Consider the following 27,834-nt stretch of genomic DNA (forward strand, 5'->3'; position numbering starts at 1 on the left):
TATTTAGCCTGTTCCCATCCTAAACCTCTTCCTTCCCATACTCGTCCCATTAGTTTAATTTTATTGCAGGAATTAAATACTTCATGTCATTTTTATCTTTGCTCACAGGTGTATATAGTGTTGCTATAGTCACCATATACAATATGCTGGAGATAGGGTGGCTACCATCTTGATGACATCATAGGTCAACACAAATGGTTTAAATTGAATTTTCGGTACTGCCTAATCAGTTTCGGCTGAAGTTTGATGCACACAATTGCAATACAAAACACAAAAATAATTTTCACATTGACTGCCTGCTTGTTCAGGATTCTGAATGGAGTTATGTGCTTTGGAGGTAACATATTCAACATGCTTCAGTGTAACATAAAGAAAGAAACTTGGTATCACTACTAATTCAAAAGAAAGTTATAAACACGCCTCAATTAGCCACCCTTTCTACGAATTACCTGAGTATGTAAATTCAGGAATTTACATGTTGTCAGCTGCTTGGCAAGTTTTAGTGTCTGTCATAAAGCTGCAGGATACATTATAATGTAATGCAAACAGCATTCAGTACTTACAGTTGTGGGTAAACATTTTCTTTGAACAACGTCATTACAATCAACTAAATATTAAGCTATCAACAGCAGACAGACAGGAGTTATTTAGAATAACTGAGAAAGCGACAGAGCTATCCAAAGTTCCAGCTGTCTAATTAACTTGTTTTCACTGGCATAAGTATGAATAGCAGTATAGTGGTAGTTTATTGCTAATAGGTCCTACAACATATAGATTATTTTCCTACATCCCTGAAAGTTATCCTTTTCGATTGGATAACATGAATGCTATAAATGAATAACAACATTTGTTACTGTGTAGAACTACAAAGGCAGTTGTGTTTAAGGCTCTCATCAACCACAAGCTTATTCACGTGTACCTGGTTCTAGGATACCACCCATTTACTTCGGACCATAACATAGTTGCACTGCGCCGCAATGTGCTGTGTGATGCCATCAAGCCGCGATGTTTTTTGGAAGTGGAAGTGAAATGTTGTTGGAGAGGGCAGTGTGTATGAAGAGGTGCCATGCTCTAGTGGTTTAATTACATGGAGTCAATATGTCTTTGAGGTATGTTATTATGTCATTTAGTGTGCTACAGTCGTCATGGTGAGGGATGTATGTAGTTACATTGTGGCACAATGGAATATATTGTGCAGAATGCTGTAATATAAAACAGAGTATGTCATAAAGTATAAACTGTGCACTTAGGTGTCTGCACGATCACTGAGCAAGTGGATTAATGTTTTAAATTAATTCGTGGTAGAAGGTAGAGGGAACAATGTTTACTAATATATCAAACTTGTGACTCTATTATTACGGTAATAAACAATGATCCATCTACCTTCTCCCAAGATTTAATTAAAAAACATTGGTCCACTTACAACATTTATCGGAAAGTATTTTCTCATGGGTTCCACCATCTTGTCTTACCCAACTCTTCACTTGTCATGTTCACTTCCCATCATTCACTGCGCATACAATTAACGAGTGCGACAGAAAAGCCATACCATAAGAGAACTATTACTCTGGGGTTGAGCTGTATAGGTGAATTGGAGATAGGGGTACCAGCTTTGTGTGTGTGTGTGTGTGTGTGTGTGTGTGTGTGTGTGTAGGGGGAGAGGGGGGGGGGGTTATTGGTATCCTGGTCTGGGCTCGGACATATAGATTAATTGAAGATTGGCATATGGGTGGAAACCCTGTCTTCGGTACAACAGTGCTTTACTACAGGCAGGACCCTGCTGGAAATGGTATCGCCTCGTTTTCCTCCAACATTCGAGCTGACTTACAGTCAGTTATGTAGGAAACATACAATTTAATGCTGGCACCACACCTTGATTCAACTTGGCATTCTTCATGTTAACAAATCATTTCCAGGTGTGAAACAAGTGATGAGGGACATGTAAAATGGCACGAATGACTTAGAATTGAACCCTAAGGCTTTGGGTTCACAGTTTGAGACTTATCCACTTAGTAGTGACTAAGGGCACCTGACAAACATGTCAATAAGAGCTTCCGTGGACCATTTGGTACTTTGGGTTAGTTGAAACCTTTGATACTGCTTTACCAATTCACAACCAAACTGTCACCTTTCAACTTAAACTAGACCTCAAGTTACACTGCAGCTTAGTCTTTCGCCACAGTCTACATTTAAAAAAAAAAAAAAAAAAAAAAAAAAAAGGGGATGGAGCAAGGTGGCGCAGTGGTTATCACACTGGACTCACATTCGGGAGGACGATGGTTCAAACCCACATCCGGCCATCCTGATGTAGGTTTTCTGTGATTTCCCTAAATCACTTTAGGCAAATGCCGGGATGGATTCTTCAACAGGGCATGGCCGACTACCTTCCCCATCCTTTCCTAATACGATGGGACCGACAACCTCCACGATTGGTCCACTCCCTCAAATCAACCAACCAACCGAAAAATGATACAGTAGCAAAATAAATAATACAGCAGCTGTTCTCCTTGTCTTCATGAACATACATCATCACATTTTGATTTAAAACTTACTGAATTTGTAACTGAGTTAGCCCCTCTTCTAACCATAATCTATCATAGATCCCTTGAACAGAAAGCCCTGCACTGTTCTTGGGAAAAATTGCAGGTCACACTCATATACAAGAAGGCTAGTAGAAGTTATTGATGAAACTACTGTCCAATATCATTGACATCAATCTGTTGTAGAATCTTAGAATGGAAAAAAAACACACCTCCATGATAACCAGCCCAAATTTTGAATACATCGATCACGTGAAATTCAACTCACACTTTTCTCACATGACATACTGCACACTTTGGATCAAGGCAAGCAGGTAGATGCAGTATTTCTTGATTTTTGACAAGTAGCACACCTACAATTATTGTCGAAAACAGTGTTATGAAGAGGATAGATTTCTATTCAGCATATAGCGGATATGGTGAGTCGTGGACAGGCACAACGAAAAAGACTGCTGAAAAAGTAATCTTTCGGCCATGTGTGTAAGAGTTGCATTACCCCCCCCCCCCCCTCTCTCTCTCTCTCTCTCTCTCTCTCTCTCTCTCTCTCTCTCTGTGTGTGTGTGTGTGTGTGTGTGTGTGTGTGTGTGTGTGTGTCCTTTCTGCCCACCAGCTCACTAGTTTTTCAGTCTTTTTGTTGTGCCTGTCTGTGACTCACAGTTTCCATTATATGGTAAGTAGCAATCTATCCTTTTCATAACATCGACATTATTCCTTCCCAGATTTTCTATTGCCGAAAATGCAATCAAGCGAAATTTGTGATTGGATTGAGGACTCTTTGGTAGGCATGATGCAGCATGTTATCCTGGCTGGAGAGTCATCATAAGCTGTAGTTAAGCAACTTCAGGTGCACCCACGGGAAGTGTGTTGGGCTCCTTGCTGTTCACAAGTTGTATATCAATGACCTAGCAGACAATATTAATAGTAACCTCAGACTTTTTAGAGATGATGCAGTTATCTGTAATGAAGTATTGTATGAAAGAGGCAGTATAAATATTCAGTCAGATCTTAATAAGACTTCGAAATGGTACCAAGATTGGCAATTTGCTTTAAATGTTCAAAAATGTAAATTGTGCACTCCACAAAACAAAAAAAGTTGTATCCTATGGCTATAATATCAGTGAGTCACTGCCAAACACCTGAGTTTAACACTTTGTAGGGATATGAAATGGAATGACCACATAGACTCGGTTATGGGTAAAGCATTTGGTAGACTTGAGTTTATTGGTAGAATAATGGGGAAGTGCACTCAGTCTGCAAAGGATATTGTTTACAAATCACTTGTACCACTGCTTCTACAATACTGCCAACACATGTGGGAATTGTACCAAATAGAAATGAAATTGGCCTCTAATAATTTCTGTCACTGTGGTAACTAAATATTCACTCATTTAAAGCTTCTAATCACGAGTGTGTTCTCTGTTGCTTTCATATAAAGAATGTTTCTTCAATTGACAACAAATTGTAACGCAACAGTTATTTAAAATAACTACGATGATCCGAAGCATCTTGCAAAAAAATTTCGCGTGCGCTATGGAAATCGGTGGGGTTTGAAATAGCAGTGCACTCTTCGCGTGCGCTATGGAAATCTGAGAGGTTTGAAATAGCAGTGCACTCTTATTACATACCCTGTAGCTGCGGTGCATTTCGACGATCCTTCGTCGTCCTCTGAAGAAACAGACGACAACTCGAAGTCGCTCATATGAACGTCACCTTTATCCACGCGACGGGCGATAGGAACGTCACACGTCTCTTCGTCTTCCACTCCTTCATCGCTGTCTTCGGAATGAAGTTGTGGCATATCTAAAATATTGCTGTCGTCTCCACTCTCACTGCTTTCTTCAGTTTCGCAGCAATCACCAACCGCTTTCACCCGATATGAAATCCTCTTTCTTTTCATCGATGTCCTCCTTTCCACGTCTTCAATGACAGTCACATTTGCTTCATTAAAATCATCCCCTACTTTGCTGACTTCATCTTCGAACACCGTCAATCTTTCCATAAGCTGTCCTACCAAACTATCAGTTTCGGCATTTGAGAACGAACTGAGTTCCGGATAAACTCGCAGGCACGCTCTTCTCTGTTCATTGTATTCCTTATTTTCTTGCTCCAACGCCGAGAACATCTCCCTGTATTGCGTTTGTACTTTAGTAAACTGAGTCCCCAGAGACTCTAAGAGGCCAACGTCTTCTTTGCCTTCTGCCAGCGTACAGTCGGGTACACTGAAGACAAATGCGTTCAATTCGAACAATTCTTGTAGTACATATCTAGTTTCATTTTGCTGAAAATCCTTTATTAAGTACAAAAAATGTTTCAGACACTGCCAATCATCGTGAGACAGGCTGATCTTCATGTACCGGGCTGCAGGTTGTTTAAGATAAATTGCTCGCAGTAAGTACAGACCACAAACACGTTCCTCCACTGTTTCCGACTTCAGCCAAATCCTCTTGCAAACTTTTAAGTATTCCTCCACAATCTCTTGCATCTCACCCAAATATTTCCACTGTGTCAGGACGAAAGAAAACTTCATTTCTTGCCATACAGCAGCGAAAGCGTCAAATTGTAAGGAGCCCTTGTCTTTAAATTTCGACAAGAACAGACTGCAATCTTCATTAAAATAATAACCGACTTTCACAGTACTCATGTCTGGGAGAACGAGCAAAGAAATTTACTAACTTATTATTAGTAACTGTTTCTGTCCCTAAAAAACCGCTATTTTAGTACATCCCTGTTGTAACATACACAAAAAAACTGAGTGAGAACCAAATGACAATCGAGCAACACAGCTATTGCACCCTTTGCCGCTGCCAATCTAATTATGCTACATATACTGAATAGGTTATACGGGTTTAGTGATTTTTTTCGCCAATGAAGCTCGCATTATTTTATTATATTTATCGATAAGGTTGACGATTATAAGAACTGGACGAAGGCAATTACTTAATTTTATTACTGAAACAGTGTTTTCTGGTTTGCTTCTTTTCGCAGAAATGTTGGCTATCCACAAGAGAATTGATTACCAATGACTATCTGCGTAATGGCAGAGACCACGACCGAGTGAAGTGTGTATGGATGTAAACAATATTGAAAGCAGGTTGGCTTTGTAAAATACTTCATCGTGACGTGGTTTTGGGTAGCGTCTTCGCAGTTTTAGTTCGTGACATTCTGTTGTGGTACAAGTTAAGGTTCCTCTTCTCAGAGATGGCTAGCACTGCTGTCGCCGTGGACTTACCAGCTGAAGTTAATGGAAGAAGCAAAGGCGGAGTTCTTCTTATAAAACAAGAGTGAGTCTTATTATACCATATAGAAATAATACCGAGGAAGGGGTATTTTGTAACTCATTCAGAGTTTAACTAGTCCTATGACTTTCTTCTGATGTGCCAGGTACGTGATATCTGATCGCGAGATGGTTGCAGTTCAGGTGGAGAAAACCGAAAATGAGAATGGAGAGAAGCCAGCTGAAAATGAAGATAATCAGCCTCCACAGAAGAAGGCACGTTGGAGCAAAGAACAGAAAAAGAATCGCAAAGGTAGGCTATGTTTGTTTTCGCTGGTCATAGTTTATTTATTAACTGTTACTCTGGCTCACACTTCTCTTTTTAAGGAAAAAAAAACACATGGTAATGTACAAAACGTGAATTAATATGTCGCACAAGTATAATGTCATAGTTGATGCTGACATGACTCCTCTGCCCCTCGTTAGCTCCCTCAAACAAAATAGCAATAATAATAATAATAATATTTTATTGATCGTCTAATAATTCATTGCAGATGTACAAAAACATTTCATGATATGCAATACAGCACTACGTCAGATGAGATTAAACATGGGGTCTAAATGGTGTGTGTAATAATTTATCATATCGCCATTGCTTATATATATTCACATTTCTGGTTTTGGGCAAGTACGTGACATCTTCAGATGTGCTTAATCCACTAAAGAGCTTTGCACAGGTATATAAACAAATATAGTTACGCTCCATGGGCATTACTAAGTCATTTAACATATTTCAGTGAATGTACATCTTATCAACACATGGTAAAATATGTCAATTTTTAAATAGATGATTTATTACTATTTACTTTTTTTCAGAACAGTTCTTACTTTGCTTGTGACAATGATTTTCTTGTAATGAGTAGGACGAGTTTTTTTAGAAGAAATTTATTAAGCTGAAACATAATAGTGATAACTATACCTAGCAGTTCATTGGTTAATTTTAATCTTGTATAATGTGGATCATTTTCATAGAGTGTCTGTGTTTGTGTAATTTTTTTCTTTAATAATAGTATTGTACTGATGAAAGTGAGAATATATGTTGTTGTACAGTTTTTTAAAAAATATACAGTACATGTTTTATTACAACAACAATAATAATATCATCTCCATACATAATTACTGTGGAGCTTACAGAACAGTACTGAGTGCCATTCACATAAATAAAAAACAGAAGAGGGCTCTATACTGAACAACGTGGCACATCATATTTTATAGTTGTAATTTTAGTTTTTGAACACCATTTTCTGTTTAAGGATGACAAGCTGTTTCCAGTTACTCAGTAGTTGATTAAGTTAGAAGCAGTTCCTCTTGTGCCACTGTTTTATAGCTTATCATGTAGGATAGTAATGTTCACGCAGTGAAAAACTTTCTCAAGGTGTAGACACGTATCTGCAACATGAATTCCTTGTTCTTGATGCTGCTACCCCCTCCTCAATTTACTGAACAGCTTGGGAGTTGATTTACGTTTTAGGAATGCACATTAGATTTTCAAATGTTAGGTCCATGAACCATGGACCTTGCCATTGGTGGGGAGGCTTGCGTGCCTCAGCAATACAGATAGCCGTACTGTAGGTGCAACCCCAATGGAGGAGTATCTGTTGAGAGGCCAGACAAACGTGTGGTTCCTGAAGAGGGCAGCAGCCTTTTCAGTAGTTGCAGGGGCAACAGTCTGGATGATTGACTGATCTGGCCTTGTTACACTAACCAAACCGGCCTTGCTGTGCTGGTACTGCGAGCGGGTGAAAGCAAGGGGAAACTACAGCCATAATTTTTCCTGAGAGCATGCAGCTTTACTGTATGGTTAAATGATGATGGCGTCCTCTTGGGTAAAATATTCCGGAGGTAAAGTAGTCCCCCATTCGTATCTCCGAGCGAGGACTACTCAGGAGGACATCATTATCAGGAAAAGAAAACTGGCGTTCTACAGATCGGCGCGTGGAATGTCAGATCCCTTAATCGGGCAGGTAGGTTAGAAAATTTAAAAACAGAAATGGATAGGTTAAAGTTGGATATAGTGGGAATTAGTGAAGTTCGGTGGCTGGAGGAACAAGACTTCTGGTCAGCTGAATACAGGGTTATAAATACAAAATCAAATAGGGGTAATGCAGGAGTAGGTTAAATAATGACTAGGAAAGCTCGTGGTCTCGCGGGTCCCGGGTTCGATTCCTGGCGGGGTGAGGGATTTTTCTTGCCTCGGGATGACTGGGTGGTGTTGTATCGTCTTCATCATCGTCATTCATCCCTGTTATGGTCGGAGCAAGGCAATAGCAAACCACCTCCACTAGGACCTTGCCTAGTAAGGCGGCGCGGGTCTCCCGCGTCGCTCCCCTATGCTCTGTAAAGGAGTATGGGACTCATCATCATCATCAGGAAAATAGGACTGCGGGTAAGCTATTGCAAACAGTATAGTGAACGCATTATTGTGGCCAAGATAGATACAAAGCCCACGCCTACCACAGTAGTAACAGTTTATATGCCAACTAGCTCCGCAGATGATGAAGAGATTGATGAAATGTATGATGAGATAAAAGAAATTATTCAGATAGTGAAGGGAGACAAAAACTTAATAGTCATGGGTGACGAACTCGATAGTAGGAAAAGGAAGAGAAGGAAACATAGTAGGTGAATATGGGATGGGAGTAAGGAATGAAAGAGGTAACCACCTGGTAGAATTTTGCACAGACCATAACTCAATCATAGCCAACACTTGGTTCAAGAATCATAAAAGAAGGTTGTGTACACGGAAGAAGCCTGGAGATACTGGAAGGTCTCCGATAGATTATATAATGGTAAGACAGAGATTCAGGAACCAGGTTTTAAATTGTAAGATATTTCCAGGGGCAGATGTGGACTCTGACCACACTCTATTGGTTATGAACTGTAGATCAAAACTGAAGAAACTGAAAAAGCTGGAAATTTGAGGAGATGGTACTTGGATAAACTGAAAGAACCAGAGGTTTGTAGAGAGCTTCAGGGAGGGCATTAGGGAACAATTGACAAGAATGGGGGAAAGAAATACAGTAGAAGAAGAATGGGTAGCTTTGAGAGATGAAATAGTGAAGGTAGCAGAGGATCAAGTAGGTAAAAAGACGAGGGCTAATAGAAATCCTTAGGTAACAGAAGAGATACTGAATTTAATTGATGAAAGGAGAAAATATAAAAATGCAGTAAATGAAGCAGGCAAAAAGGAATACAAACGTCTCAAAAATGAGATTGACAGGAAGTGCAAAATGTCTAAGCAGGGATGGCTAGAGGACAAATGTAAGGATGTAGAGGCTTATCTCACTAGGGGTAAGATAGATACTGCCTACAGAAAAATTAGAGAGACCTTTGGAGAAAAGAGTACCACTTGCATGAATATGAAGAGCTCAGATGGAAACCCAGTTCTAAGGGAAAGCAGAAAGGTGGAGGGAGTATATAGAGTGTCTGTACAAGGGCAATGTACTTGAGGACAATCTTATAGAAATGGAAGAGCATGTAGATGAAGATGAAATGGGAGATACGATACTGCATGAAGGGTTTGACAGAGCACTGAAAGACCTAAGTCAAAACAAGGCCCCAGGAGTAGACAACATTCCATTAAATCTACTGACAGCCTTGGGAGAGCCAGGCCTAACAAAACTCTACCATCTAGTGAGCAAGATGTATGAGACAGGTGAAATACCCTCAGACTTCAAGAAGAATATAATAATTCCTATTCCAAAGAAAGCAGGTGTTGACAGATGTGAAAATTACCGAACTATCAGTTTAATAAGCCACGGCTGCAAAGTACTAACACGAATACTTTACAGACGAATGGAAAAACTGGTAGAAGATCAGTTTGGATTCTGTAGAAATGTTGGAACACGTGAGGCAGTACTGACCCTACGACTTATCTTAGAAAATAGATTAAGGAAAGGCAAACCTACATTTCTAGCATTTGTGGACTTAGAGAAAGCTCTTGACAATGTTGACTGGAATACTCTCTTTCAAATTCTGGAGGTGGCAGGGGTAAAATACAGGGAATGAAAGGCTATTTACAATTTGTACAGAAACCAGAAGGCAGTTATAAGAGTCAAGGGGCATGAAAGGGAAGCAGTGGTTGGGAAGGGAGTGAGACAAGGTTGTAGCCTATCCCCGATATTATTCAATCTGTATATTGAGCAAGCAGTAAAGGAAGCAAAGGAAAAATTCGGAGTAGGAATTAAAGTCCATGGAGAAGAAATAACAACTTTGAGGTTCAAAGATGACACTGTAATTCTGTCAGAGATAGCAAAGGACTTGGAAGAGCAGTTGAACGGAATGGACAGTGTCTTGAAAGGAGGATATAAGATGAACATCAACAAAAGCAAAACAAGGATAATGGAATGTAGTCGAATTAAGTCAGGTGATGCTGAGGGAATTAGATTAGGAAATGAGACACTTAAAGTAGTAAATGAGTTTTGCTATTTGGGGAGCAAAGTAACTGATGATGGTCGAGGTAGAGAGGATATAAAATGTAGACTGGCAATGGCAAGGAAAGCGTTTCTGAAGAAGAGAAATTTGTTAACATCGAGTATAGATTTAAGTGTCAGTAAGTCATTTCTGAAAGTATTTGTATGGAGTGTAGCCATGTATGGAAGTGAAACATGAACAATAAATAGTTTAGACAAGAATAGAAGCTTTTGAAATGTGGTGAAACAGAAGAATGCTGAAGATTAGATGGGTAGATCACATAACTAATGAGGAGGTATTGAATAGGATTGGGGAGAAGAGGAGTTTTTGGTACAACTTGACTAGAAGAAGGGATCGGTTGGTAGGACATGTTCTGAGGCATCAAGGGATCACCAATTTAGTATTGGAGGGCAGCGTGGAGGGTAAAAATTGTAGAGGGAGACCAAGAGATGAATACACTAAGCAGCTTCAGAAGGATGTAGGCTGCAGTAGGTACTGGAAGATGGAAAAACCTTGCACAGGATAAGAGTAGCATGGAGAGCTGCATCAAACCAGTCTCAGTACTGAAGACCATAACAACAACAACAGGTTATGTTTGTTGAGAAAATTTGTAATTTATGATGCAAATTACACAATTAAAAGACATTTAGACACTACCACTCAGTTGCACATAATCCTACATAGACAGTCCGGGTAAACAGATTCCATCACAAGGAGGGAGAGGGTGGAGTGGTGACAGTAAGTGTGTCTGGGCCACACCTTAAACTGGCCTCTGCAGACCTTCGGCCACTGCCTTGTCTATGGTGAGAGGTAAGGCCTGCAATTTGGTAGTCTCAGGACACACTTGACGCTGTGGATCTCTGAATATTGAATTCCTCAATCATTTCTGAAATGGAATATCCTATGCATTTAGCTTCAACTGCCATTCTATGTTCAAAGCGTGTTTGTTCCCACGGTTTGGCCGTAATCACGTCAGAATTGTTTTCACTTGTATCACCTGAGAACAACTGGCAGCTTCGCCAACGCACTGCCCTTGTGTACCTTGTTTACGCAATACTACCACCATCTGTATATGTGCATATAACTATCCCATGAGTTGTCACCTCAGTATACACCACTGTAGTAAGACCTATGATGATTTATAAGGCTACAGTGTGGTGGAATGTAGTACAATAGAAGGTGGCTAATAAGGAACAGGGTAAAGGTCAGAGACTGGCCAGCTCAGCCATAACAGGAACTAGCAGTACTCCCACTGATGGGATGAAGACCATGCTGGACAAGCCGCAAGTATACCTTTGGGTTACAGTGGAGGCAGGGGCATATATGTTATGGATGGGAAAAAATGTCCGGTTAAAACGGATACCGGTATTTTGGCTCCGAATAACGGGTATTTTTTGGTATTTGTTTGGTCTCAGTTGTAACAGGTGTTTTTTGTTTTTTACTAATAACTGAGTTAAAAAAAATACCTATTACCCATAGCAGCACTTCTAAAATTTTTTGTTCTTAAGTAAATCTTTTTTTAAAAAAGGAGTAATATTTGTTCATAAAGTTTACATTGGTTTCAAATATTGCATTATTACAGAAAATGGGAAAAGCAATCAGTGCCGCCAGAAATGAGCCACAAACACGAGGCATAAGAATTGATACAGCATTGCCGAGATGATAATCTCTCTGTTGCTGTTTGTTGTAGCTTAAGGGGGTAGGACGTCAAACGGGCCGACTTGGAGCAGGAGAGGCGCCACAGGACATTTTAATTTCCACTGTCTATACTTTTATAAATAAATTCATAAAACTTTAACAACATGACCAGGAAGGATTCAGGATTCATACACATTGGAGTGGAAGCTCAAAAACGTAACAAAACACTTTTTTTTTACATGTGAAATTTTGTCATTTTTTCACTTACTACTGGCTGCATTTGTTAGTATAGGAACACTTTTCTTCCTAAGTAGGAGAGATTCTCAGATGACTTTTGCACAGCATACAAACCATAGTTACAGGTGTTTGAAACTCTAGAAGTTATTTAATTTATGAAAAAATGTGTGAACTGTTACATTTTAAACTTCATGTTTAGAAAAAATTCAAGAGTTATAGTTAATTACCTCAATTTTTTCCGCAGTTCTTAATAGATCTGGAAAATTCCAGTTTTTCATACACCTGTAACTACTGTTTGTATGCTATGAAAAATTCGTCGAAGAATCTCTCCTACTTAGGAAGAAAAGTGTACCTATAGCAACAAATGCAGCCAGTAATAAGTGAAAAAAATGATGAAAATTCACATGTAAAAAAAGGTATTTTGCTATGTTTTTTAACTTCCACTGCGATGAGTGTGAGTCCTGAATCCTTCCTGGTCATGGTGACAAAGTTTTATGAATTTATTTGTAAAAGTATAGACAGTAGAAATTAAAATGCCTGTGGTGAGTCTCCTGCTCCAAGTCGGCGCATTTGACGTCCTAGCCCCCTTAAGGTATATGCAGTGCACAAGATTTGCCCCTACCTGGTGTATATGGTAGTTTCTCGCTGTCGTCGCACATCTGTTGTATTGCCGAATGGCACTGTCGCTATTATAGTCTGGAAATATTTTTACGATGTGACATAGCAGTGAAATACAGTGCTTCATTTGCTTTAAAAGATTAAAGATTTATCTGCTATTTCTATGAAATAATAATAGAGGAAGAAAATTATGATAACAGTAATAAATTAAAAATTAACAATTCATTCACAATATAAATATAAAGGAGCTGGTCTGCTGCCTGCGTTTACATAATATTTCTTATTTATCTGCTTGTAGTCCTTGAAAAAAGACAGGGTTCTTCAACCTCGGTTTACACTCCTAGCACTGACTATTTGTAATGACCAAAATTGTGCTATAATGCCTAATTACATGATTTTGTTAGGAGAGTTTCAAAAAAATTAGAATCAGTAGGAGAATACTGGTGATCTTTTTGTAATATTAAACCACTTATCACTTTTCGAGAAAGGCAGTGAACGATGGACGGACTCAGTTTTCTTTTATTTACCTGTTTAATCCAATATTTTGATTCTGAACATCTTGAAACTTAGATAATCGAAATTTTACAATTTTTGCTTGATTTCTACATTTATTGCAGGAAATAATGGGAGTAAAAAAACAAACTGAGAATCAGTTATTTCAGAAATTGCGTATTTTGAGCCGTTTGAATAGTCAACTTAAACTGGTGTGGAAAAAACTGATGTAAGCAAAAACCTGTTGTTTCAGTGATAACAATCATCCCTAATATAGGTTTAAAACTGGAAATAACTAAATACCTTTAGGATATTGAGAATCTCACACTTATGTAGTGAGTGTTGTAAATATTGGAATGGTCGGGGAAATACCTGTTAACCATATTATAGTCTTACAGCTGCTTCAATAAATCTTTCAGTGTAACGATTGGAATAACAGACCACGACACCATTCAGGAGACATAGTGTAGTATACTGATGGGTCTGAAAGGCATGGAGCTGCGGCCTAGACGAGAGAGAGAGAGAGCGAGCAAGCAGTCTTTCTTGGGAAGCTGACTGCAGTGCTTCAGGCAGAAATATCTCCTATCAGAGCATGCGTGGAGGGGAATTTGCATAAAAGCTACAAGAATTGTAGCATCTACATTTGTTCAGACAGCCAAGCAGCTCCCAAATCTCTATCAACCCCCTCAACAAGATCAAAGATTGTTGCAGAATGCCATAAAGCCCTTGTGAGACTTTGGGAAAGCAACAGCTGTGGGTCTCTGGTCATTCCAAAGTTAGTGGCACAGAATAAGCAACTAATCCGGCAAGGACAGGCACGACAAACCATAAAATCAACGGTGTGCAATTGGATCAGAAGGCAGCCTGTAGAATATTGGACTGTGATCCAAAAACAAAAACGTGGCAAGCTAATAATGCCGAAGTCACATTCCGAGAGAAGTTCTGTAATCCTGGTCTCGCACAGGGGACAGATTAAACTTGTGATAGGATTTGCAACTCGCCATCAGAACATTTTTTTAAGAAACACCTAATCAAAATGGGTATAGAGGAAGGAGCCCCTAAGGATAGACTATGTGATGAGAATGAGGCTGCACCACACGTAACAGTCCAGTGCAAAGTGTTGGTAGCAGATACTACCGAGTGTTCAGGTCATTAAATCCTGAAAAAGTCGTGTCTGATAAGGAACTTATAAATGTTGTAGGGAAGTTCTTGTAGAATGTAAATAGTTCAGAATTAAAGGAGACCACTGCTGAAAAGCAGAAGGCACACATAAAAAAAGGAAAATTTGTTAGCTTTTGGAGTTATTGTTTGACAAGCCAGAGCCCACGCGCGTGCGCACACACACACACACACACACACACACACACACACACAATGCAGCATTACTGTATGTAGTTTTCTGAAAAGAAGATGAAGTAAATATTCCATAATTCAAACTGGGAACACCTGCCAAAATAAGTAACTTAGAAGTAGATATCCTCAGTGTAGCAAAGCAATTAAAATCACTTAATAAAGGCAAGGCCTCCAGTTCTGATTATATACGTCAGGTTCCTCCATGAGTATGCAGATACAATAGCTCCATTAGCAATCGTATACAACTGATCACATGTTGAAGGATCTGTACCCAAAGACTGGAAAGTTGCTAAAGTCGTTCCAGTACCCAAGAAAGGAAATAGATCTGCTGAATTACAGACCCATATCGCTAACGTAGATTTGCAGTAGGAGTTTGGAACATGTACTGTGTTCAAACATTATGAGTTATCTTTAAGAAAATGATTTATTGACAAACGGCCAACACAGATTCAGAAAATATCATTCTTGTGAAACACAGCTGTTTTATTCTTGCAAAGTAATGAGTACTTTTTGCAGGGGATATCAAAATGATTTCATATTTTTAGACTTCCAGAAGGCTTTTGACACCACTCACAAGCAACTTCTAATCTAATTATGTGCCAGTTTTACAACTGGATTTGTGATTTTTTGTCAGAAATCATAGTAATTGACAGAAAGTCATCAAGTAAATGAGAAGCAATGTCTGATGTTCCCCAAGGAAGTGTTATTGTCCCTCTGGTGTTCTTGATCTACATAAACGATTTAGGAGAGAATCTGGGTAGCTCTCTTAGATAGTGTTTGCAGATGATACTGTCATTTACCATCTTATAAAAGTCATCAGACAATCAGAATAAGTTGTAAAATGCTTTAGACAAGATATCTGTGCAAAAAGTGGCAGTTGGCTGTAAGTAAAAAAGTGTGAAGTCATAACATTAGTACCAAAAAGAATCCACAAGATTTCTGTTACATGATAAATCTCATGAATCTCAAGGCTGTAAATTCTGGTAAATGCTTACTTATTATAGTTATGAATAAGTTAAGTTTGAACGATCGCGTAGATAATGTTGTGGGTAAAGCAAACCAAAGACATGATTTATTGGCAGAACATGTAGAAGATGCAGCAGGTCTACAAAAGAGACTGCCTGCACTGTGCTTGTACATCCCTTTCTCGAGTACTGCTGTGCAGTGTGGGATCTGCACCAGATAGGATTGACGGAGGACATTGAAAAAGTGCGAAGAAGAGCAGCTTGTTTTATACTATCGCGAAATAGGGGGGGAATGCCACAGATATGATACACGAATTGGGGTAGCAGTTGTTATAACAAAGGTGTTTTTTGTTGCAGCTGGACCATCTTATGAAATTTGAATTACTAACATTCTCCTCAGAGGTTGAAAATACTTTTTTGGCGTCCACCTACATAAGGAGAAACGGTCATCTTAATAAAATAAATCAGAGCTCTGGTTTCTCCTATCTTGGAATCAGTTCTGAGACTCACTTTTCATTATTGCGTTCAGCTCCTTCAGCGATTCTGTTTTCATCCCATCAGTGATGGCAAACCGGCATTCTTTTGTGGTTCCCTTCAGCCTCGGAAATAGAAAGAAGGTGCAGGGGGCCATTCCTGGCAAATATGGTGGTGGCCGTGGCAACATAACGGTTCTGTTTTTTGCCAAAAAATCATGAACAAGCATTGAGGTATGAGCGGGAGCTGTATCGTGATGCAATTCCAAGTCATTTTGCTACAGTTCTGGCTTTATTTTGACTGGTTCATGCAGAGGGTGCTTAACTTCCAGGTAGTATTTATTATTGACTATTCGGTGATAAGGCAGGAACTTATGATGCACTATCCTATGTAATAGAAGAAAACAGTGGGAAGAACTTTCACAGTTGATCGAACTTGTCGAATTTTTATCAGTCCGTGGCTCTTCAGGCAGTTTCCACTGGGACGACTGGGCCTCGGTTTCGATGCCATGCCTGTGTACCCATATTTCATCACCTGTTATAACATTCTTTAGAAACTCTGTATCTTTGTCAGCTTCATTCAGGACTTCCTGAGCTGTGTCTACATGGCATCATTTTTCCTTAAAATAGAACAATTTCGGGAGAGACTTTGCTGTTACACATTTCATGCCCGAAACATTGAAAAAATTGCTTGGCATGAGCCAAAGGATTCACTGATGTCATTGACAGTGTCTCTGGTGGCGATTCGGTGATTTTCCAGAATCATTTTCTTTACTTCTTCACATTGTCATCAGTAATTGACGCGCTACAGCATCCCGGGCAGTCGTCATTTCCAACATCTTGTTGGCGCTCTTTGAAACATTTATACCATTTGAAAATTCTTGGTTTACTCATAGTAGATTCACCAAAAGCCAAAGCCAATATTTGGAATGTGGTCAGCACTTTATTCCATTTTTCAAGAAAAATTTAATGCAAATTATTTGATACATTTTTTTCAAAAGTAAAAATTCACTGAGCACTTGAAAATACGTATAATCTTTCAGACTGCCAACAGCATTATAAATGCCTGACATTGTCAGCTGGAGAGTGATCCATTAACTCAATGTAAAGAAAGCTTCTGGTATGAAGTTCCTTATTGCCTTGACCAAGTGTATTTACACTGGATTATTAATTTCAACAGGACTGAGCTGCCATCTTCAGGTCCACGGAATACAGCACAGCGCAGTACGATTTCAAAATGTGTACTCCATGGATCTGATGATTGCAGCTTAGTCATGTAGAAACTAGTAAACGAGTGTACATATATACGGTGGGCAATTAACAAAGTAATATCAGAAGCTTTGTTTATGTGTCAACAATAAACTAAATATTAAAAACAGAGGGCGTTTGATATAATGAAGAATATGATACATCAGCTTTGACTAGTGAAATTAAGAACAAGTAAAGGGTTGGACAAAAATAAGGAAACACTGTGAGAAATGTATGCTTCAACATAAATGTAGATGCTTGCCGAGCCTGCAGGTGGCACTGTTGTATTCGGTCACGAACAGCACCTGTGCGATGTGCTCAATACATTGCAAGTGTCAGTCATGCTCAGAACAGTGGTTCTGTGTAGTTTCGAGTCCATTATATCAGAGCTAGCTGAAGCTAAACATGGGGAAATTGTCGGTGGGCGTTTCCTTGCCGAGGTAGCAGAGTTGTTTGGTGTTTAAAGAGGCACCGTATTGGAGATTTGCGTACAAGGAAAGTGGAAAAGCATCTTCCACTAAGTCACGACGTAGATGAAAGCATGTATTGAGTGATTGTGACAGACAGTCATTGAAGGGGATTTTGATGAAAAATAGGGGGACGACAGCTGCAAAATTCACTGCACAATCGAATGTCGCATTTGCGAACCCTGTCAACATTGAAATAACTTGAAGGGGCTTAGTAGGCAGGGAACTGCAAGGCAAACTGGATTTCCAGAACCACTCATCAGTGTTGCAGATGACCTTAACACAAAAACATGGTGCTGAAACCATAAAACCTGGACTACAGAGTGATAGAAGAACGTCATTTAGTTGGTCGAGTCCCGTTTCACACTGTTTCTTGTTTCTAACTTCTGGCCGAGAGCGAAACACGGCAGGAGTTTGGGGACGATTTGGGTAGCCGTATCGTGGTATTCCTTAGGCTCCCCGTCCCGAGTGTGGGGTTTGCCAGGGATTGAGTGACAGGGGTACATGCTGCAGGAAATTCAGTCGGTTGACTGAACTGAGAGGGAAACTGTCTGATGATGAGGAAAATAAGTACTCAAGAGATATAATTCACCTCAAAATTTATTATGAATCTTTAGATCAAATTTACTTTCCTAGCTAAGGTGCCTCAATGTTAAAAGTCAAGTCCTCACACAGAGACAGTGACTGTCTAATCACTGTTCCGTCTGCTAACTGAAGCCCTTGTCCGAATCTAAGATTGACAGAGTCTTGCAGCCATTTAATTCCGACTGAGCAACATCAGCCTGACACACTTGCTGCCTCTGTCCGCAACCACTTGTCGTGCCTATCCTGTACTGTCACCGAATCTCCACAGAATCTTTCTCTCCACTGGATCTCCAGTCCTAGCATTTTGTTTGTCTTTCGCCTTAGACCTCACCAGCCCCTGAAGTGATGTAGCTTGTAATGCTTCACACTGCCTATTGGCTATGTTGATTTTTTTGTTCATTGGCTATCTTGCAGAGACCAGAGGGGATAGGAAGCCTTTCCCTATACGGCTACCAAATTCATCCTAAGCCTTTCATTGGTGTCTCGTGATGTAGTGTCCAGTACCAGTCCCTCATTCTTTCTCTCTTGCAGCTTGTGTTCTCTGTCTACAATTATTTCCTAATGACCTTGCCTCATTAATTCTGTCAACTAGTTTACCTTTACTGACACTTTGCTTCATTGATTCTGTCAAGTAATTTATCTCTTATCTCTGTAGGCCTCCTGAATCACTCTCCTGTGCTTCTGCACTTCAGGAATGTGACATACTTATCTCTATATGCCTCTGAAATCGGCTCTTGTAGCCCAACACGTGTGGCCCTTGTGGCTTCTGCCACATCCAAAGTTTCATGTTTAATCCAACTTACTTTCAGTAGTGTTCACAAGACTTGTCTTTTAGTTAAGGAAATGACACTGTGCAACGTCACATTATTGCGAAAGATTATGTGACCGTTTTGGCTGATCGGATCCATCCCACAGTAGTATTTTCACTGACGGTGATGCTGTATTCCGAGATGACAGGACTCCTGTTCACACAGCTAGCTCGTCCAGGACTGGTTTTGTATGCACGAGGATGAATTGTCGCATCTCATCTGGCCATCACAGTCGTCAGATCTCATTGTTATCGAGCCTTTATGGGCTACTTTGGAGAGATGGGTGCATAATCACAATCCACATCTGTCGTCATTACCTGAGCTTGCCACTATTAACCCTCAAGTGGGTGCGTATGTATAAAGTTTGCCAAGTACAAAAACATTGGTTTGTACCTTTCCATTGTTGTTTTACAATTGCGAGCTCATACTTAAATTTCTGTGCAGGGAAGAGACCCCACCCCCCAAGAGGGATCATTGCCGATAAAATTTTATTAAATAACTTTTCCATTCATAATGTACAGCCGTAGCCGGCTTGGGCATATTGTGGTGGAAGGTGCTGGCCGGAAGACCGTGGTTGGCACATTCCTGCCACATGCTCCTCGGTCAGACTCTAGTCGCACGAGTTGGTTGCACTGACGAGGGTACGCTACTAGCAAGGTGCGTTGGCGGAATCGACCCTCCGGTCAAAGACTAGTCGTGTGATCACGTGGGGACACAGCCGGAAGCGGCGAGGACATCTCAGAAACAGCTCCGCGCTCGCTTAGCTTCAGACCGCGGCCCCGAGTAGTCGCTCTTCTAGCCTCTGCCTCTCCCCTCAAACCTCCTGATGAACAGATGGCATCTCCTCTCGGGGCTGCTCAGCCCTACGTAGGCACCCATGTACCATTGTTACACGAATAAACAGGGTCCATTCCAGCTTGATTACTTTTAATTATCACAACGCCCACTGCTCCTGACCTCTATCCTGACGAACGTTTCTTTGTTACTGCTTCAGCAGAAATGGTGATAAGTTGTGTTGTCACACGTCCGAGTGAGCAACAGCTATATAAAATAAACAGCAAGCTAGGTGAGAAAAAAATTTACAGTTTGAGCAAGAAAATGACACAGGTTCTCAGCTAGCAGCACAATCCGACACGGAAGCAGCTATGTACGAGGTAACTAGTAGTCGAGTAAGTAGATTGGCATGGATACGAATGCAACTGTGCTGTTTAATGCATCAAGTAGATCACGATTTGGGGCGAGGGCAACACTTGTATGGGGCAATAGGTGATGTAACGAAAGTTTATTTTATTATTATTTAACTGAGTAGTGATTTAGCTCATATACTGTAATTCTGCTCAACATAAAGAAAGCTGTTCTTTACACGTGTTCAGAGTATGCCATGTGCCCACTTGCGGTTTTAGAGGAAGAGTGGTATAACATCCGTGTGAAAACAATACAGTACCTGAAATTGCCCATTCCAAGAAGACAGGAAACTGTTTTAAAGCCAACAGGTTTCCTACACAGTATTAGGCATGGTAATATGCTGTATTTTTGGTACATCCATAGTTTTGTCCAATTCTGTATATTGACTAATGTCGTCCAGTGATACATATTTTAATTATCCAATTACCTGGACTTTAGTGGGAATATTATTGAAATCTTTAAAATATCTAACAACAGTTAGAAAATAGTGGTTTACTTCAGACATAAGAACATCATAGCTCATTTACCAATTCACTTTCCAAACAGTGATGTGAACATACATGGCACCTGCACAAACCTCATCCCCCCACCCCCATCGGTGCCCAGGACACCCTCTACAGAAGCACGTATAGTAATGTAATATATAGAACTTACTCTAGTAATTCTAGTAATAATAATAATAATAATAATTTACTCTAATAATATATTTTCTGGAAAATCTTGTTTGTTATGGAGACCATTTGGCACCCCTCTGCAAGTGGCACCTGGGGCATGATAGACCCTCTTCCCCCCAACTCACCCCCTCACTGCACCGCTGTTTCCAACCTAACCTAGACCTCAGGCGATGCTACAGATTTGTTTGTCACCACAGCTTCTGTTTAGTGCTCAAGGCAACATCACTGGTCAAAGGAGAATGGCCGTATTGCGAACTTCAACATACTTGCAACCGCTGGCTCCATTGAGTGAAGAAATGTAGTTTTTGTTGTTATTTGGAAATTAGAAAGGAAATTTTTTATTTGTGTGGCCACAGTGTCCGTAGTTGCTTTACGATTCTCGACGGTATTTTTGTTCTGTCATTGCAACTACATAAATGCGTGATTTTTTTTTTTTTACCACACAGTTTTGTAGTTGCAACAACAGAGAAAAATACCCCCAAGAAATAGAACGGAAATGTTTGTGTGATGCATTTCCTATTCTTTAAGTTGCCAACAATGTAAAGAATTTACTATACAGTCATTTTCAGGGCCTTCATTATAGTTTTGCTTTGGCATTTAATAGACTCTTATCAGAAACAGTAAAGGGTGTGAATAAGCAGTTGAATGGAAAAGCGATTTGTAAGAAAATAAAACCAGGTTAATGGAATGTAGACAAGTTAAATCGGGTGATGCTGAGGGAATTAGATTAATAAATGAGAGACTAAACATAGCAGATGTGTTTAGTTGTTCAGTCGGCAAAATAAAACTGACAATGATCTTAGCCTTCGTTATAGAAGCTCCAGGACAGGGTGTTTATATATATATATATATATATATATATATATATATATATATATATATATATATATATATATATATATATATAAAAAGAAAGATGATGAGACTTACCAAACAAAAGCGCTGGCAGGTCGATAGACACACAAACATACACACAAAAATCTAGCTTTCGCAACCAACGGTTGCCTCGTCAGGAAAGAGGGAAGGAGAAGGAAAGACAAGGTAAGGAGTCATTCCAATCCCGGGAGCGGAAAGACTTACCTTAGGGGGAAAAAAGGACAGGTATACACTCGCACACACACACATATCCATCCGCATATACACAGACACAAGCAGACATTTCTGTGTATATGCGGATGGATATGTGTGTGTGTGCGAGTGTATACCTGTCCTTTTTTCCCCCTAAGGTAAGTCTTTCCGCTCCCGGGATTGGAATGACTCCTTACCCTCTCCCTTAAAACCCATATCCTTGTCTTTCCTTCTCCTTCCCTCTTTCCTGACGAGGCAACCGTTGGTTGCGAAAGCTAGATTTTTGTGTGTATGTTTGTGTTTGTTTGTGTGTCTATCGACCTGCCAGCGCTTTTGTTTGGTAAGTCTCATCATCTTTCTTTTTAAATATATTTTTCCCACGTGGAATGTTTCCCTCTATTATATATATATATATATAAAAAGAAAAGATCTGAGTTTGCAATATTACAAAGGAACAAATGTTGTTCTTATATTACGTGGTATGTGTGCATTCTTGAAATGATCTTGGTCAGGTTTCTGCACAAACTCAGTAAGTGGCAGGGCTGTGCTTTACAACTCACAGTTTTGGATCTTTGCGCACTAGTTACGGTGGTACAATGGATGCTGATTGTGAGCAAAGAGTGGGCATCTAGTGAAATGTGAACAATGATTAAGCAAGCATATGTTGGTGAGACACTTTCAATAAGTCTTGTTTGTGATTGGCACAAAAGGTTTTGTGAAGGCAGAGATTCAGTGCAAGACGATTCCCAGAGCCACTCACCAACTACAGCACATACCAATGCAAATGTGGGGCATGTAATACAGTTATTCCAATAAGATTTGTCATATAACTGTGCATACAATAATGTAGAACTTAATTTGAATTGTGATATTTGTCATAAGATTTTACGTGAAGGTTTAGTGAAACAGGAACTTAATGAAAAACTACACTAACAGATGAACAAAAAGAGGAAATGTGAAGAATTTCTGCTGAAGTACTGGATAGAACAAGACGTGATCCCACATTTCTGTCAAACATTATTGCTGGGGGTGAAAGTTAGTGTTACCAGTACGACCCTCACACAAAGTGTCAAAGTGCTGAATGCCACAGTCCTGAATCACCAGCCTCGAAAAAAGTCGAACAGCAATCTTCGAGAACAAAGACAGTCTTGATCACATTCTTTGATAGTAAAGAATTAGGTCACCATGGATATGTTCCTCCAGGTCAAACAGTGAACCAAACTCTTTACACCGAAGTCTTGAAAAGTTTGCAGCAAACAGTTCAATGTCGCCTTCCTGATTTGTGGTATTCTCAGAACTGGCTCTTACTGCATGACAATGCAAGACCCCATACTGCTTTATCTGTTACCAAGTATCTGGCCAGACACTTTGTTATTGACATGCCACCATATTCGCCCTCATGATTTTTTTTCTTGTTTTCGCGAGTGAAAAGGCGACTAAAAGGAAAGCTTCATCAAGAAATCGCAGACGTCCAACGAGCTGTGACAAATGAGCTTACAAGCATATCACTTTAAAATTTCCCTGCTTGCTTCCAAGACCCCAGAAACATTGGCAACTGTGTATAGATAGCCAACGGAACTACTTTCATAGGAGCTAGGATCATTATTTGGTAAGTGCAATTTTCTGTTTTTAAGAAAAACCTTTCCTGTAAGTTTTTTGACAACGGCAGTGAAATGCAGATTGTAAATAGCAGGAAAAGAGTTTCTGAAAAAGATAAATCTGATGACATTGAATATAAATTTAATGAAGTATTTTCTGAAGGTATTTGTGTGTATGGAGGTGAAACATTGATGATAAGCCATTCAGACAATACTTTTGGAATGTGGTGCTACAGAAGAATGTATAAGATTAGGTGGGTGTATCAGATAACTATTGGGGATGGGGTGTTATGAATCGGAGAGGAAGAAAAATGTATGGCACAACTTGACTTAAAGAAGGGATCAGTTGATAAAAACACCCTGAGCCATCAAGAAGTTGTATGTAGCCTTTCTCATGGAGTTTCAGCAAAGCTCACAATTCACAGCATTGTTGCCAGAACTGATTGTGGCCCCCTGGTTCTCCAGTCGCATGGAAGGATTGAACCAGAGACATTGTGGGTTCTGTGTCAAGCTAGACAATGACTTCTTAGACGTGTGCCATAGACAAGGACTTCTTAGACGTGTGCCATAATGTTGAGAGTTGAAGGCTCCCCATAAATTGGTCAGGTATGCACTACACATCAGATGCCGCCCAATGTAACTGAAGACCTTAGAGAAAACCTCAGTTCGCTTGCACGTAAGTTCCCTATTCGTAATGCAGTCATTGGAAGAGACTTTAATCATTCAAAAATCAGTTTGGTGATTGTAGTTTTGTTAATGGTGGACATGACAAGACATCCTGTGAAACAGTACTAAATACCTTCTTTGAAATCTACCTAGAAGAGTTAGTATGGAACCCCACTCATGGTGGAAATATGTTAGATCTAATGGCAGCAAACAGATGTGACTTCTTTGAGAATCGAAACTAGTATCAGTGACCATGAAGCAGTAGTGTCAGATCTCTGTGAGAAACGTGAATCTTTTAGCTCAGGACAATAACATTTAGAGAAATTATGGCTCAAGTTTAAAAGAATAGTTAACTATGTACTGGATAGATATTTACCCAGTAGAACAGTTCATGATGGGAGAGATCCTCCATGTTATTGCAGTCACTGTAAAGAACTTCTAAAAAAACAGACACTACCGCAAAAGAGGTGTAAAACAAAGCATAGGACTATATATAGAGATATGCTGAATGAAACGTCTTATTAAGAGAGCAATGCAGTGACTGCTGTAGCAGAATACTGTCAAAATATCTTTCACAAAACGCAAAGTAAGTTTAGTCATATGTATAGGACGTTAGTGGTGCCAAAGTGTCCAGCCACTGATGGACAAAGCAGCAACTTGACAATAGTGAAGCGAAACCAGAAGTACTTAAATTTGTTGTTATTTAGCACCTGAAGCATATTTCGAAGATTTTTAATTTGTACCCTGCAATGTACTTACTGCACTTAGAATCTTTTTTGGGTCTAGTGAAGCAGGGGATACAACCCGTCGGCTTTGAACAATGACGTCATTCCTTAGTCATAGATAGTAATGTCTTCACTTCGAGGCATAGATAATAAAGCAGTTCTGTGTTCTAATAAGCACTATCATTAAAATAATTGAATGTGAATCTAAAAGCGATCGCTTGATATTCGCTAAAGCATTAAACGTATGATTTAATTAAGTTAATTGTTTGTTTCTTATTCAGACGGTACTTAATATTTTTCGTAGTGATATTGAGGTAATGTGGATTATTAGTTTTTTATTATAGAACAATTTGTAGTGTCTTATTTTCGTTTATAGGAATGGATTTGTCTATCCCAATGAATCTGGACGATTTAAGGGAAGTTATGGGCCAAGATATGTTGACCACAATTTGCTTCCTGCAAATGTGTGGTCTCATTGCGGAATACGTTCAATGTCGTGAGTGCGGCGAACATATGCGCCTTACGAGTGTATCGAGTCGCCGTACTCACGACTTATTCGTATGGCGCTGCAGCAAAGATCGGTTGTGGCGGTCCATTAGACGAGGGACGTGGTTCGAGAAATCTAAGCTCGCCCTGAGAGACATAATGAAAATCATATATTGTTGGTGTTTAAGATATCCTGTATGGCTGTGTGTGCATGAGTGTCGTGTCAGTAAGCGTACCGTAGTAGACTGGTACTCGTTTTGTAGGGAGGTTTGTGGGGAATATATGAAATATAGGGGGCCGTTGGGGGGGCCGGGCATTATGGTCGAAATTGATGAATCTCATTTTGGGAAATGGAAATACAATAGCGGGGAACCTCCGGTTGGATTATGGGTGTGGGGGGCACTAGTTTCGGGTCAGCATTGTGATGATGTAGTGTTCAGGGTAGTACCAAATAGAAGTAAGGAAGTTTTGGTTAGGTTAATTGAAGATCAGGTTGCAGAGGGATCTATTGTTATTTCAGACGGGTTTTCTTCTTATAGGGATTTAGGGGATAGGGGTTACCAGCATCTTGTAGTAAACCATAACATTGAATTTAGATCTCTATCGACAGGCACCTGCACTAACAGCATAGAGGGGTACTGGTCAGCGGTAAAATCTCTCATAGGGAAAGGGAAACGCCATATTTCGACTCTTCAAAGCCATCTAGATGAGTATTCTTGGAGACAAAGCATTCCGCGGACATATTGCCCATTTAAATGTTTCATTAAACATGTGGGCAAAATGTACCGTCCCAAACATCTCAGTTAATTTCAGGGGGGGTGGGGGGAGAGGGAACGGGGGGTTGATGAATGAATGAAAGTGTGTGTGTGTGTGTGTGTGTGTGTGTGTGTGTGTGTGTGTATGGGGGAGAGAGAGAGCGAGAGAGAGATATTTCGTAATGTGTTTGTTGTGAGTGTGGGTATGTGATTTTCATTACTGTCTGTTTAGGCGAGCTTCCGTTATTCGTCGATATTTCCGTGTGGTAAGTTCTCTTTTCCATTTGCTTCTTTATCTATGTTTCACTATTTTGCCATATTTCACTTTCTTATTCCACCAATATGCTTCAGTAGCTGATAAGTGTTTTTTGGCTTAAAAAAAAAAAAAAAAACCTCACGAGATAGAATAAACTGATCCTAAGATACAGATGCTTCAGTAGCTGATAAGTGTTTTTTGGCTTTTTTTTAAAAAAAATCTCACGAGAATAGAATAAACTGATCCTACTTTATTAAGCAAGCAATAAAAAAACTAAACTAAAACATAACAGCAAAAGCTGGTAAATGGTAAACTGAAAATAGAATAGATTACGAAGACTTCGTTTTAGTTTAGTTTTTTTATTGCTTGCTTAATAAAGTAGGATCAGTTTATTCTATCTCGTGAGTTTTTTTTTTTTTTTTTAAGCCAAAAAACACTTATCAGCTACTGAAGGGAGCTACAACACTAAGAAGAATCGCTTCTCGGCTTTTGACAAGATCAATGTGTAGTTCCCTTTCAACAAGTGAAACACAAAGGTTAAATAAACAATCAAAATATATAAAATGAAACAGGTTGCAAATGTAACGTACGTGTATTTCCACCTATTCGTTACCAGTGTACATATATCGAGGTCAGTGGAAGTCTGGTATACATATATTACAGACGTAGGTCCTTCTGTCATCAGTAATACTGATATGTACGTAAGAAAAGACTGTTAGTAATAGCGGAGACGAAATAAACAGCACATCTACAATTTGTATCCCGTGTTCCACTTAGGGTTTACTGAAGCGGAGGATACATCGTTCAGGTGAAGAACAGGACAGTAATGCTAGTGAAAACGAAGAAATCGCCTTACGACAAACTCGTATTCCGGACTGTACTTAAGCAACACACTTCGAATGAGCTTTTAATTTGTATCGGGTGTTTCATTTGCGGTTTAGTGAAGCAGGGGATACATAGTTCAAGTGAACAACAGGACAGCAATGCTAGTTGAAACTAAGAAATCGACTACGCTGAACTTGTATCCCGTACTGCACTTAAGCAATGCAATTCAAAAGACTTTCGAGATACAACTGACATACATGTAACGTGATGTATTCTTTGCTAGTAATTTCATTCATTTCTTTCCATTGTATTTTGCGGAGAAATACTAAGATACAAACACGCGATATCGTTAACGTGAAAATACTACTGGCCCTTACATATGTGAAATAAAGTTTCTCTCTCTCGCATTCCTTTGTTTCTCAACATTCTCCTCAGCTCTTTCATCTTTGTAATACATGCTCTCTGGCGACTTGTGACGTTATTG

At 39.6% G+C, this 27,834-nt stretch overlaps 2 protein-coding genes across 4 annotated transcripts in view; one reads left to right on the forward strand and one right to left on the reverse strand.

Annotated features, from left to right (window-relative positions):
• LOC126108557 (uncharacterized) overlaps positions 1-5,303 on the reverse strand; it is a 46,999-nt gene extending 41,696 nt beyond the window's left edge. For all 3 annotated transcript variants that reach the window (XR_007523549.1, XR_007523550.1, XM_049913844.1), the window contains exon 1: positions 4,166-5,303. Coding sequence is in view for 1 of the 3 variants with exons in the window: in XM_049913844.1 (XP_049769801.1) it covers positions 4,166-5,181 (1,016 nt within the window). In the remaining 2 variants the exon portion in view is untranslated. The remainder of the gene's footprint in view (positions 1-4,165) is intronic.
• Positions 5,304-5,566: 263 nt separating this feature from the next.
• LOC126108921 (tRNA-dihydrouridine(47) synthase [NAD(P)(+)]-like) overlaps positions 5,567-27,834 on the forward strand; it is a 196,752-nt gene continuing 174,484 nt past the window's right edge. The window contains exons 1-2 of the mRNA XM_049914289.1: positions 5,567-5,821; positions 5,922-6,067. Coding sequence (XP_049770246.1) covers positions 5,739-5,821; positions 5,922-6,067 — 229 coding nt within the window. The 5' untranslated portion in view covers positions 5,567-5,738. The remainder of the gene's footprint in view (positions 5,822-5,921; positions 6,068-27,834) is intronic.

This window comes from Schistocerca cancellata, chromosome 11 (genome assembly GCF_023864275.1).
Source record: "Schistocerca cancellata isolate TAMUIC-IGC-003103 chromosome 11, iqSchCanc2.1, whole genome shotgun sequence".
NCBI classification, from domain to species: Eukaryota; Metazoa; Arthropoda; class Insecta; order Orthoptera; family Acrididae; genus Schistocerca; species Schistocerca cancellata.